Source organism: Sinohyriopsis cumingii, chromosome 10, assembly GCF_028554795.1.
Source record: "Sinohyriopsis cumingii isolate HCF-2022 chromosome 10, ASM2855479v2, whole genome shotgun sequence".
Taxonomy (NCBI): Eukaryota; Metazoa; Mollusca; class Bivalvia; order Unionida; family Unionidae; genus Sinohyriopsis; species Sinohyriopsis cumingii.
In genome coordinates, this window is record NC_142970.1 from 99038367 (window position 1) to 99051734 (window position 13368).

A 13368-nucleotide genomic window follows, 5' to 3' on the forward strand; every position below is an offset into this window, starting at 1 on the left:
TTGCAACGACTGCAACTCTTTCACCAGAAAGCTTTAGACGAAACAGCTCTACCCACTCTGAAAGATTTTAAGACCTTGATGAAAAGTCCAGCACCATCATCATCATTACCACCACCACTGCCATCCCCAAGGGTCACCAGAGATGCTACCCCACAAAGACCTGAGGAAGAAGAGATGCGCGAAGTGTTTCAAACACCGTCAGCAGCTCCCATTTCGAGTAAGATTGCAGCATCCTTGTTGACCCCGTCCCCCACACCCAACGAGAAGAAATGAAAGCTTGGGTTAAAAAGATGATGTCCACGCCTCCTTCGACAGAAGTGAAAAAGAAAGAACGGAAACCAGAAGTGAAAAAAGAAAAGAAAACCAAAGCCATTCCATTGCCACCTCCACCTCCACCACCACTACCTTCGACTTCTACTCCCGTAGCCCATCGGACACGTAAATCCGTATCCAAACCACCCTTTCGTCCCACCCAAAGTAGCATCACCGAAGAGTGGGTGACTTATTAACACACCAACAAAATGGAAAAAGTCTTAGCCAGCATTTACTACGATCCCTCTCATCCTGCAGGTTACGCAGGAGTTCAAAAATTGTATCGTGCTGCCAAAACTCGACTGAAAAGTCTCCGTTTACTTCAAGTGCAACGATGGTTACAAGAACAAGCTACCTACACTTTACACAAACCCATTCGACGCAAGTTTGCCAGAAGTCGCACCCGAGTGGAAGGCATCGATCATCAATGGCAAGCCGATTTAGCCGATGTCTCTCACTTGGCCAGCTACAGTCGTGGCTACAAATATTTGTTTTGTGTCATCGACGTCTTTTCCAAATTTGCCTGGGTCGTGCCCTTGACTTCCAAATCCAGCAGCGAGTTAGTGCGAGCCCTGCAACGGGTGTTGAAACAAAGCGGTCGTCACCCTCTTCGATGGCAAACGGACAAAGGCACCGAATTTCTGAACCAAGCTTTCCAAAAAGAATTAAAGAAACGTGACATTCATTTTTTTACCACCGAGAATCCCGAAACCAAAGCCAGCATCGTGGAACGTTTTCAACGCACTTTGAAAGAACGCATGTGGAAATATTTTACGCATCACCACACTCTGAAGTACATCGACATCTTACCGCACCTGGTGCAAGCGTACAACCAATCTTACCATCGAAGCATCGGACGTACCCCGCAAGACGTGACTCCCGACAACGAAGTGCTGGTGTTTGAGCGCCTGTTTGGTACGTCCCCGACGAGGGCTGTCCCCAAGAAAAGTGGAGAGTTGACCGTAGGAGATTGGGTGCGCATTGGCAAAACCAAACGCACTTTTGACAAAGGTTACTTACCTAACTGGACGACCGAATTGTTTCGCGTCACTGGACGAGTGCATGGCCGTCATCCTGCCGTCTATAAATTGGAAGACATGAACGGAGAAGTGCTCAAAGGAACGTTTTATTTGCCCGAGTTACAACGTGTCACCAAAAAAGAAGACGACGTGTACGACATCGAAAGCATTCTCGAACGCAGAACCCGTAAAGTGGGCAAACGACGTGTCAAAGAAGTCAAAGTACGTTGGAAAGGATATCCACCCAGTTTCGATTCTTGGATCGACGCTTCGCAAGTCATCGACTATAAAAAGAAGTGACCATCATGCCCTTTCACACATCTGACGCAGCTACGTCGACCACTCCTTCTTCACCCAGTTCTTCTGTGCAAGATTTACAAAAACAACCCTTGTGGGTGTGGTGTGGAGAACGTGTGCCTAAAACGCAAATCGTCTTTTTCTGCCAAATCTTCGTGGTGTATTGTGTCATCGGGGCAGCCATTGCCAATTTGAGTTAAATGGGCCTTTCGTTCGGTGGCCCCGGTGTTGAAACCGATGGTGACACGCGGATTGCACACCTTGAAAGATGCGGCACTGACGCAAGGCAAAGAATTTCTCCAAAATGTCATCATCGACAAACAAAACCCTAAAGAAGCCTTCATGAGGGCAGGCAAAAATGTCTTGCTGCAAACGGGCAAAGACATTTTGGGTCGACGAGACACACCTATAAATGCCCTGCACGCTACCGAGTCAGGCATTCAGCAAGGACAAGGCAGAAAGAGACGACGACAAAGAAAATACCCTTTCACCAGACTTCAAGCTAGAAAGGCCAAGAAAAGAAGAACCGTTCGAGACTTAGACGTTTTCGATTATTGAGAAAGAGAACTGAATCGTAGCAGTGCCGCTTTCCATTTGATGGCCCATGCCAATGAATACAAAACTATCATCCAAGAAGCCAGACTCTACGTGCGTCGTGTGGAAGTGTTGCCTAAAGTAGGTAACGACATCAGTCAGACATTGAGCAGAACGACCGCCAAGTATCCGATACGACGCGTAGAAGTGAAAACGTTCACCATTCCCACTGGACAGCGATCTATGATCGAAGATCATCTGTTCCAAGGACAGTTACCCAAACGTTTGATTGTTGGTATCGTCAGGAATTCAGCCTTCAATGGAGTCCACGATCAAAATCCTTTTGAGTTTCAACATTACAATGTGTCCAAGATCGAAGTCAGTCGCGATGGCAAGACCTTGTGTACCCGACCTTTCGAGCCTAACTTTGGTGCTGCGAAGAATTATTTGAGATCGTACTTGTCCCTGTACGAAGCTACCGGACAGTTAGGAACCAACACCAGTCACGGCATTACGTACAAGGATTATGCAGGAGGCTATGCTTTGTGGGCTTTCGATTTCACTCCAGACCAAGGCAGCGACGAGGGACATTTCCACCCTATAAAATCTGGCCAGATTCGTGTGGAACTTCAGTTTGCAGAAGCACTGCCAGCGACAGTGAACGTCATCCTGTATGCAGAATTCGATAATACCATAGAAATCAACAGTTTGAGAGAAGTCATTCTAGATTATTAGAAGCCATGGAAGACTGTTATCCCTCTTTACCTAGTGGAGAAACTTTGGACATGAAATGTGAGGAGACTCTGGAAGAAGAAGTGATCATGATGAAATCGAGATGGCCAGAACAAGAAGCCCATTTAGTCTCCTGTTTTGCCAAACACTTAGTCGACAAAATGACGGAATTGATCAAGAAAAATTGCTATGGATGTCAAAACGATCATCCTAGTCAAATTCAACACGATAAATGCCTGATGCTGAGTCAAGAAGAAAAATTGGACGAATATCTGGACGAAGCTTGGAGTCTCATCTCGGACAAAGACGTGTTGCACCAGTGGTATAAAGACTTGCGTGAACATTCTTGTCCACCATTAACCACTCAAGAGATCCATCGTATCGAAGCTCTCCTGAATCAGAGTGAGGAAACAGAACGAATAACCGTTTATTCGTAAGACATTTTCAAGCAAAAAGTCAGGATCGAATTGACCACTTATTATTACCTGTGAAGAAGAAAAAAGCACACACAAAACAATGGATACCTGGGAACTTTATTACCTTTTGAACCACAGTTCGTATACGGCTTCTTGGAATCCTGTCGTCTGTGCTAAAGATGAACTCCCTCATCGCAAACCTAAAGACCATCAAGCTTACGTGATCAACACGGACGACAGTCATCTCCCAGGAACCCACTGGGTAGCCGTCTACTTTCCTCAAGAAGGATGTGTGGAATATTTCGATTCGTACGGATTGCCCCCTTTGGAAGACGATATCATTGACTTTATGAGAAGAAATGCTCAAACCACCCGATTCAATAATGTGAAATTACAAGGCACAGATTCCTTGGTGTGTGGACAATATTGTGTGTATTTTCTGCATCATCGCAGCTGGGCTATTCCTTAGAACATTTAGTGACTCATTTCGATCCTCGTTCTTCTTCAAGAAATGATGTGAAAGTAGATCGATGGTTTTGTGACCATTATGCTTATCTTTTGTCTCAAGCTAGGAAACGTAGTGTCCATCAATAGCCTAATGATTTCCAACAGTGGAAATCACAATTTCATTCACAACGTTGTCAGCCCTGTTTAAAGTAGATTGTCCATTGAGAAAAAAATGTTTGTGATTTGAAAAAAATTGTTTGATGTTATAGTGTTGAATTATTGTTAAAAATGTTAGAGTTGTTGTTTAGTGTTAAGTGATTTTTGAATAAAAAATGTTGTCTTTTGAAAAAAATGCCTTTGTGGTTTGTTTAGCTATAAGAATGTTGAATTGATGCTCTTTCATTTCTTACTATCCCTCTCATGACACTCACTGAACGTTGCGACTCGAAAACCGTGTGGGGGATGTTTTCCTTCACGTCCGCGCTTTGACTTTAAGAACCGGGGTTGTTTCCAGTCTAACCATCCATTGTCGACTCATCCTCCTACGAAGATGTGCTCCAAACTAGCTAAACTCAACGAAGCCTACGTGAATTTGCATAGGGTCAGACACAGTCTGATACCGAAGCCAGAAGAAATAGAGAATGTGAGAATGTTAAAAATCACTGAAGACCTGATAGAAGAGCTCTTCAGAGAAGAAATGAACAGGGAAAAAGAAGAATGGACAGAGAAGTACAGACTTCAGAGACAGCAGCAACAGCAGCAACAACAGCAACTACAGCAGCAGCAACCTGAAGCTGACAGAGGCTATGTCGATTGCCGTATCGACACCAAAGAGTTCTTCTTCTCTTTCCGAAGAAGCAGACCTATCGCCAGAAAGTCCATCCTCAGAGGACATCGCATTCTTAGAAACTAAAAAAAAGAATGCCATAGCAAACAAAAAAACAGCCCTTTTCAGGGCTACCCCAATACTCTAGAAAAGAAATAACGATCGATTTGCCAATGTGTGTAGGTAGAGTAGTGTGAAAATAAACACTAACTCTTTTATAAAAATGTGAGGGTATGTGTTTGTGTGTTTGTGTTTGTAAGTGCTCACGTAAGTTGGTGTGGATAGTAGATTAAAATGATGTCTTTTTTGGTGTTTGAGGTGTATATTTGGAGTTAGATTGGATTGCTTTGCGTATGTGGATAGTCTATTGAAGTGATTTATAAAAAAATTTAAAATAGTGATGGGTAGCATAAAAAGTGAGTGAGTGTTTCTTTTAGGTCCGCGCGTTGTTGTTTTTTGGTCATGATCTAGGTAAGATCGATTTTATGTTTTTAGGGGGATGTTTTCCTTCACGTCCGCGCTTTCAGTATAAATTGAAACTCGCTCGGCAGTCTAGCTACCCTTGTTGATTGATCAACACCGCCAGAAGAATGAACACCAGAATTGTGAAACTGTTAGAACTCCAGATGCACCTGGAATATGCCAGGCGCATAGTAAACGAACTATCAGCGGAGGCTATCGTAGAAGAAGCAAGAATAAAGAAGGAAGAGGAGGAGAGAAGAGAGAGGGAAGAAGAGGAAAAGAAAATAGGAGAGAGGATGTCATACAATATTCCCGAGACAGAGGATTGGGGTGCTGAAGCGAATCATCCCGCCTCTGCACTCTCAAGACAAAAAGTAAAAAGAGACTGGAGTCAAAGATGCGTGTGTGGCGCCAGGCCTGGAAGGTGCAACCATTAGATAGGTGCATCTGGAGTTCAAAAAAAAAAAACAAACAGCCCTTTTCAGGGCTACCCAATACTCTAGAAAAGAAATAACTATCAATTTGCCAATGTGTGTAGGTAGAGTAGTGTGAATATAAACACTAACTCTTTTTTCATTGTGTGAGGGTATGTGTTGGTGTGTTAGTGTTTATAAGAGCTCAGGTATGTTTGTGTGAATAGTAGATTATGGGTTTATTTATTGTTTCTTAGCGTATGTGAAGAGTATAGTTAGGGTTTTATTATATGAAATGAGAAAGTAGGGGATGTTTTCCTTCACGTCCGCGCGTTGTTGGGTCATGATCTAGGTAAGATCAATTTTATGTTTTAGGGGATGTTTTCCTTCACGTACGCGCTTTCAGTATAAAACTAACAGTGTTGGCCATTGGAACCCATTCTACGGAATAAGCAAACAAGAAGATGCCAGCAGCTTCAGCTTTATACAACGATCTTATGGGAAGTTGGTATTGGATGGTGGATGGATTGAGTGTAGTAGAAAGGGTTGAACAGGAATGGAGGTATGCAGTGACAAAAGACTTCGTCTCAAGACAAGTAACCAGCCTCCACTTATCCGTAAATATTGTAAAAGAAATGATAGAGGATGAGGAGAAGAGAATCAGAGGTTTAATTAACCCACCGTATGTCAAAGTGGGTAAGTTAAAAGAAGCGATAGATCATGTGACGAGTGCAAGGTGCTTTCTAGAAGACATTGTAGAATGGACAGATTGGTGTTTCGCGAAGTGGGGGTTAGAAAAACTTAAGAAAGCTGAAGAACTAATGAGGAATGTGCTGACCGAAGAGGTCAAGAAGATCAAAGAAAAGTGGTCAAAGGAAAGAAAAGAAGAAGAAAATAGAAAAAAAAATGATGAATTCGAAAAACTGAACACAAACTGGATGAAAATCCAAGAGAAGTTCCGGGCCATGGGCCACCCGGACTGGCTGCCGGAAACAGAAAAGAAAAAGAAGAAAGGAATGATGGAGAAAATAAGAGGATGGTGGAAGAAGTTAAGAAGTTAAAAGAAGAAGAAGAAGAAAAACCAAAGGCCCTTTTCAGGGCCAGCCATATTTCTCGAAAAGAGATAGCCTTTCCATTGCCTACCCCTTTTTTTAAATTTAAATTTAAATTTAAATTTAAAAAAAATTTTTTTTTTTTAAAAAAAATCCCATATTCAATTCCCCTTGACGCTAGACAGTCCCACGATTTATTCCCATCTTAAATTCCCCTTGACGCTAGATTGTCCCACGATTTTTCTCCATGTTAATTTTCCATTGACGCTAGATTGTCCCAAGGGGGGTCTGTAATGCTAATTCCCATTGACGCTAGGGTATCCCACTTCACTACTAATGTATATTTGATGCTATCTTTTCGTCCGATGGGATTACAGAAATGATTAATATCACAATTTCTTCCAACACTAAATAAATCGACAGGAAAATGTAATTTTTTCCAATGGTAGTCCCTGTTGCCTACAAATCTCATGTGAAATTATTGTTACTGACAAATCAGTAACATTCAGTATCGAATTTCGAGATGCCTTTTGAAACTGCGACAGGGCCAGATCGTTATTCAGCGGGGAACATTACATGCGATAAATTACCTAAGTTGTGAAAGGACAAGGTTTATAACTATAAAAAAAGTATATTTGATCCCATCTCTTTGTCCCATGGAATGTGTCTATCATCCAATAACCAACACTTCGACTGGAAGTATATCCCATTGTTGCGGAAAAATCGCTCAAATCCGGCATATTTACGAATGTTTCTGAAATAGTATCTTCAGAAAAAAAACATGCAGGTGTTGAAGTCTGACCGTAGCATCCAGCATAAATGTTACAAAAGCTAGCGGCAAATTTGTTTTCTACGCAGATTTGTTGGTCTAAATAATAAACGTCTTTTGCATCGCATGTGCATGAGATACTGATTGCAACAATGCTTACATAGTTAAAAATCGTGATGTCGATGAGTTTTTCACACAATATATATTCACCTGCCAAATTGAAAAATCAAATTATTATGCTATGTTTTTATTTTTATTACGATGACGATTATAAAATCAATTTATGTTTCAAGTTTTCGTGTGCATTTGAAATAAATAGACTTTATATCTATTTCTCGTCATGCTTCGTTCACATGTTGGCGAGATATGGTACTATTTATGATTATCAGGTCCGGCATACTTGTTAGAGTTTAAATTATTAAGGATGTATACATACTCTCTTGTATAGTTCAACTAGGTCATATTACTACTCTGTCCAATATTTACTGTTTTGCATAGTTACACTAGGTCATATTGCTACTCTGTCCGATACTTACTGTAACTGATGCAATGCCAGCAACACGTCATGAGAGGGATTGTGCCATCATATTTATGTGAATATATGTATTATGCTGAAATTCACAGTAGGGATTTTTTTTAGATCGTTTTTCGAAACAATATTCCTTAGTAACTATAGGCAAACCGTTCCTTTCTAGTGAGGATAATAATGCTAGAAATCTTTCTTGAAGTCTTTCTAATATAAAATAAAGAAACCAAGTATTTTTCTTGTCTAATCAAACAAGAAATCCAATCGAAAAGAACTGCATCAGAAAGGTAAAATGTACTTTAAAGGTTTCTAATTCGCTTGATGTACGATTTGTGTATAGCGTTTTATTCCTTTTAGAAAATTAGCAGGTTCATTGACGGATGCAGAGAAGAAATATAAAAAGAAACATTGAGGCTACATTTACCTGTAATTGGCGCATTTTCGTCATATGCCACCCAAAGCTGAGCTATGAAAAATGGTGACCAACAGACGAAATAACAGCAGACGACAGTCATTGTCAATTTAATCGTCTTCACCTTCTTAGAAGAAATCTTCGCTTTTGGCGGTAACATTTTTCTTTCCTTTCCCCTTCGGTGCCTTGGTTTGTCAGCAACACTTAGACCTGCCACAGTGCGTGAGGCGATACGTTCTCTCCCGGACAAATCATTTGTAATACTACTGCCGGAGGTATTTATTGTCGTACAATTGTCCATATTTTTCATTCTTTGTCCAAGCTGAAATCCGACACGACCACTGGTCCATACAGCCACGCATATTCTTCCATAGCAATACCCCAGTATAAGCGTTGGAAAAATGTAAACAAGGATTGTAAAGATTGTCGTATACAAGGTAGCGGTCCACACAGGATTGAATGATGCCCAACAGTCAAATGTATTATACATTGTCCACTGCATTGAAAATATAATCATTTGCGGGATACTTAGAAAGAAAGACAATATCCAGGCTATTCCTACCATTTGATCAGTCCTCCTATTCGGCCATGTATGACTAAGAAATGGATAGCATATTGCGATTAAACGGTCAATGGCAGTGACCACTAGAATATAGGAAGCAGCATAAATAGTTGCCACTTGAAGATATTTGACTATTTTACATAGAACCTCGCCTCCTTGGAATGGATAGATAATGTCCCACATGAGTTGGGGAAACAAACTTCCGAAAGCAACAAAGAGATCTGCCATTGCTAAGTGGGCCATCAGCCGTTGCATGCGGGTCAAATTCTTCTTCATCTGGAACAAAGTTATGAGCACAGAGACATTCCCCAAGACTGCTACTGCAAAAATCACACCTTGCACCGCTATTTCACATTGTGCGAGAAACATGTCGCGTCCATTATCAACCGTCTCATTGTTTGATGATTGGTTCACTTTGGTCTGGTTGAATTCCTCGAAATTGATGTTACGTGATATGTTCGACATGTTGATTTTGATGATTTATCCTATAATTCTAATTTTTTGTCAGACAAATGTTCTACGCATCATTGATATAATGAAAACTGTTTTAATATCATAGACAACCATGTCTGCCTATAATTTTGACAGCAGCGGGAATAAAACTGAAAACTATTCATTTTGTTATGCCGACGTTTCCTTAAATTGATAGCTGTCTAAACATCTAGCATAAACATTGCTGAAAACGTTCAGATAACTAGACATTATTACGTTCAACGTAGAAAAGATTTTTGTCTTTTAAATAGTACAAGGACCGCCCAAATAAATTTCCAGTTACAAAGTATTGTATTTCTGTCAATCAGCATTCTCCGGATAGCAAGCAGAATTCTTTATATAAGTTTTCCGTATTCAATGCCACGTTAAGGGAGCACTGTATCCAGAACGGAGAAACATTTCCGGTTGTTTTCTTTTCTAGGCGTAGCTTATACACTCTTAATCTGAGATTGCTTTCACTCAGCTGAAAGGAGAATTAATGTTACAGATAAGTTGATCCAATTATATGACACTATTTCAGTTAAGTAATAACAGATAAGAAAAAAATATTACCGTCTAAAATCAATTTGCATCGAACAGTAACCATTTTGTACATAACGATATATATATATATATATATATATATATATATATATATATATATATATATATATATATATATATATATATATATAAAAACAGTTGTGTTTTTCGTTTTCATGAAAATGGCAGATTACGGTATTATATATATATATATATATATATATATATATATATATATATATATATATATATATATATATATATATATCTGATTGACCTTCAAATATAGTGTTATATTCTTCTAATTGCTTGATCTAATTGGTATCAGTATTGCGCAAACGTTAATAGATGAATTTATTTATTCATAGCCTTCAGAGTACTTCAACGCATACTGGTCAAAGAAATTACACAGGGTTCGTGCACTTTCAAATACGTGTTTACGTGCGTGTGTAGGTATTGACTTAGTCTTAGTAAAGGGGGATATTAACAGCGTTAGAGGACGCAGCGTCGTTTTGTTAAATTTGACATTCTTGTGTTTTTGGGCTGTTTTATTTCCTTAAGTGGAAGAATAATTTCTTGTTGTACTGTCCTTCTCATCTTCATACAAGAACGGTTAACATAAGCTGGAAATATTGTAAAATCTCTGTAACATGCATTATTTTACTTACACTCCCTCTTGGAATTGGTATGATTCACCAGTTGTATTTTTGGTTTTTATCAAAATGGCAGATTACGGTATTTTATCTTTAAAATGGCAGATTGTGGTATACATGCCGGGCTGCATCTGTTTTAGATGTGTTGCTCTGTTTGATTTCACGCTTACAACTTGTTTTGGCAAACGGTCTAGCAGCGAGATATTTTTCATTATGCTTTTCTTTTTGCTTCAACATGTACTCAGGTTTCTACAAATTACACTTGGTACTACGAGACGGGGGATAGGAAAGAGTTGTAGATGGAGTGATTAGGTTAACTGGTCATTAGCTGTTAAACGATGTTGCAGCTAATACTCTAACCGTCATCCTTTATCAGAACAATCGTTACCCACCTAAAAACTGTGGACGCTTACTGTTTATCTTGGAAGACTTTTTCAGAGAGGAAATCTTTCCACATTTTTGTTTCTAAAGGAATGCAAACTTATCAAAAATGTAATATGATTTTATTATTTGCAAGTTTTCTACTATCATTTCCTGCAACAATTACAGAAAAATAAGACTTAAAAATTTACTAAAAATGTCAACCTCAAAAAATGTAAGTTTTTGAGCTAGTCTACGAGTCATTGCAAATACTTTCTTTTTTCCATTGATATTGAGTATGTCAACAAATTAGGCCACTAGAGTTATTAACAAATATAATACCATTTCTTACTGTGTTTTCATTATAAGTCTCCAAACGTCAGGCGTATGCATCAATATTATTTCATTTTGAATTTGTGATCTGAGGCCTCTTCTATATTTAGCTACTGACCCCCCCCCCCCAAGATGTACCCTCCCAACACCGATTTTTAAAACCTAAAGCATCAATGATACAAAAAATGCACATAGTGAACACGACCATAGCAATGGGGTTCCTAATAATTTCGTCATTTTTTCGTTTAGAATCCATCGATTTTCTGCAGAACAAACTACTTTTATTAAATGTAAAATTCATGAAAAGTTAGATATTTACAAACGTTAGTTTCTTGTTGCAATTCTTGTAAGGGATAGCTTGTCATTTTCTTTTCCACAGTCAAAGAATTCTCCACTGTATAGGATGCCGCCATATTATTAAGCTCTTCGGTAAGTGAAAGTGACTCTACGTTTTGCTCCATTTTTTATCAAGTTTTTAGATAATTTTGATTAATTTCATAAAATGGCTAAATTACATGCCGTTCCATCGCAATATGTTGATAAAAGAATTTAGTTAATCTAAAGAATCGATAATAATTATTTTGCCGTCTTGAAACTCACTAGGGTTTTAGAGCACGTTGCACACATTTGAAAGCATCGAAACGCTTTTTCTTTCTATCGACATAATCTGAATTCGTTTTTATCACTTACCACATAGTCTAGTATTGTATAATTCCAAAATTTCTATTGCAATAACAAGTTGGGAGACCAATGTTTTGACTTGGTCTGAATTATTAGAACTTTATCCTTAATGTTGAATCTCGTAGACCAGACAATAGCCACGTCTTTTGTAAATTAATGGGCCAGATAGTTATAATGTATCTGAATACAAGTTGTGCGTGTACTTTCATTCATGTTGTACATCCATTCAAGGCATATGACAAATAAAATGTGTTCTCCTTTAAAGTTATGCATGCAAATATGTTTGCAATATTATAATGCAGACTTCAGAAAATGAAACTACCTGTTCCATATTACATTTAAGGCCACTCGCCAGAAAATGGTAATTAGTTATAACAGCTGATTTTCTTTAGGTGACATAACCTATGCTTCGTAGATGGCAATCGCTATTTCAGAAATAACTATTTTATATTTCGTTTTAATCGGCATAACTAAAAAAACATAAATAACGTAACAATAACGTAACAATTGTTGATTCGGTAATGGCAATATACTAGAATAGATAATACAAAATAGCGACAAATATACAAAAGAAATCAAATATAATAAGAAATGACCAGAGTTGATATTTAAAGATATGTAAACAATTACATTTGTCTGGCAGCGTTGTTGAGAGAGACAGACAGACAGATAGACAGACGAAGAGAGGTTTGTACCAACCCGTGAAAGTGGTGCTTTGCCATTAGTGCTCCAGATAAGTCTTCCTTCCTAATATTAACCCAGTTCTAAAGTTGCTGGCTTATGCTGCAGGCTATTAATGCATTTGGCTCTTGCTGTCTGCAAATAGTCTTTACGAGGGTACATGCGGTCGATAGCAGTTCATATAAATGAATGTTATTGCTTTATAACTTTGACCAATCCCTTTTGAGATTCCCTTTTATTGGCTGGAACGATTAACGTCTTGAAGCAATGTCACAGAATAAGGCAAGGAATAACTTGGTTTCGTCTTAGAACGATTTGATCATTTTCGTCGTACCTGCATACGTTACCTAGGGTGAATAATTGTTTTTTCTACGTAAGTAACTGAATTAGCATGTATCTCGTCGTAGATCGCTTGCGGTGAGATACACTAAAGCACGGTATGCACGTATATTTTACCCGTACCAATACTCCTGTAGATTTAAGATACATTTGTTTTCTGAGTCACTGATTTTTGGATCTTGTCAAGGAGTGAACGTTCTCCATTTTTTTTCTCCTGCCATAGGGCTGTCTGTACCTGTCTGTACGTATGTTTATGCGTATGTCTGAGCGCACGGAAGATCCATGAAGGATAGGTGTGGCCAGTACAAGCGATTCATATCATAACCATCCATCTATCATCACGCTGTGTTGTGTTGTCATTTGATCCAAGCATCCATTCAGGTCTATCCTGTTACAAGCAAATATTATCAAATAACTTGTTTCATTGATAACGAAAGAAAGAAATACTATTACTACAACACTAATTGAACATGGCTGTTTGATGAATAGAGAATACATTCATAGATAATTATAGAATATCAGTTAGTC

At 38.7% G+C, this 13368-nt stretch overlaps 1 protein-coding gene across 2 annotated transcripts in view; it reads right to left on the minus strand.

Moving 5' to 3' along the window:
* LOC149790713 (cephalotocin receptor 1-like) overlaps positions 1 to 12711 on the minus strand; it is a 67129-nt gene extending 54418 nt beyond the window's left edge. Inside the window, exons 1-2 of one of the 2 annotated variants that reach the window (XM_089972761.1) lie at positions 12520 to 12694; positions 8230 to 9734 (exon numbers count right to left, since the gene is read on the minus strand). In XM_089972761.1, the coding sequence (XP_089828887.1) occupies positions 8230 to 9244 (1015 nt within the window). In that variant the 5' untranslated portion in view covers positions 9245 to 9734; positions 12520 to 12694. Of the gene's footprint in view, positions 1 to 8229; positions 9735 to 12519 lie in introns of both variants that reach the window. The other variant, XM_089972762.1, reaches the window with a different exon arrangement.
* Positions 12712 to 13368: the final 657 nt, after the last annotated feature.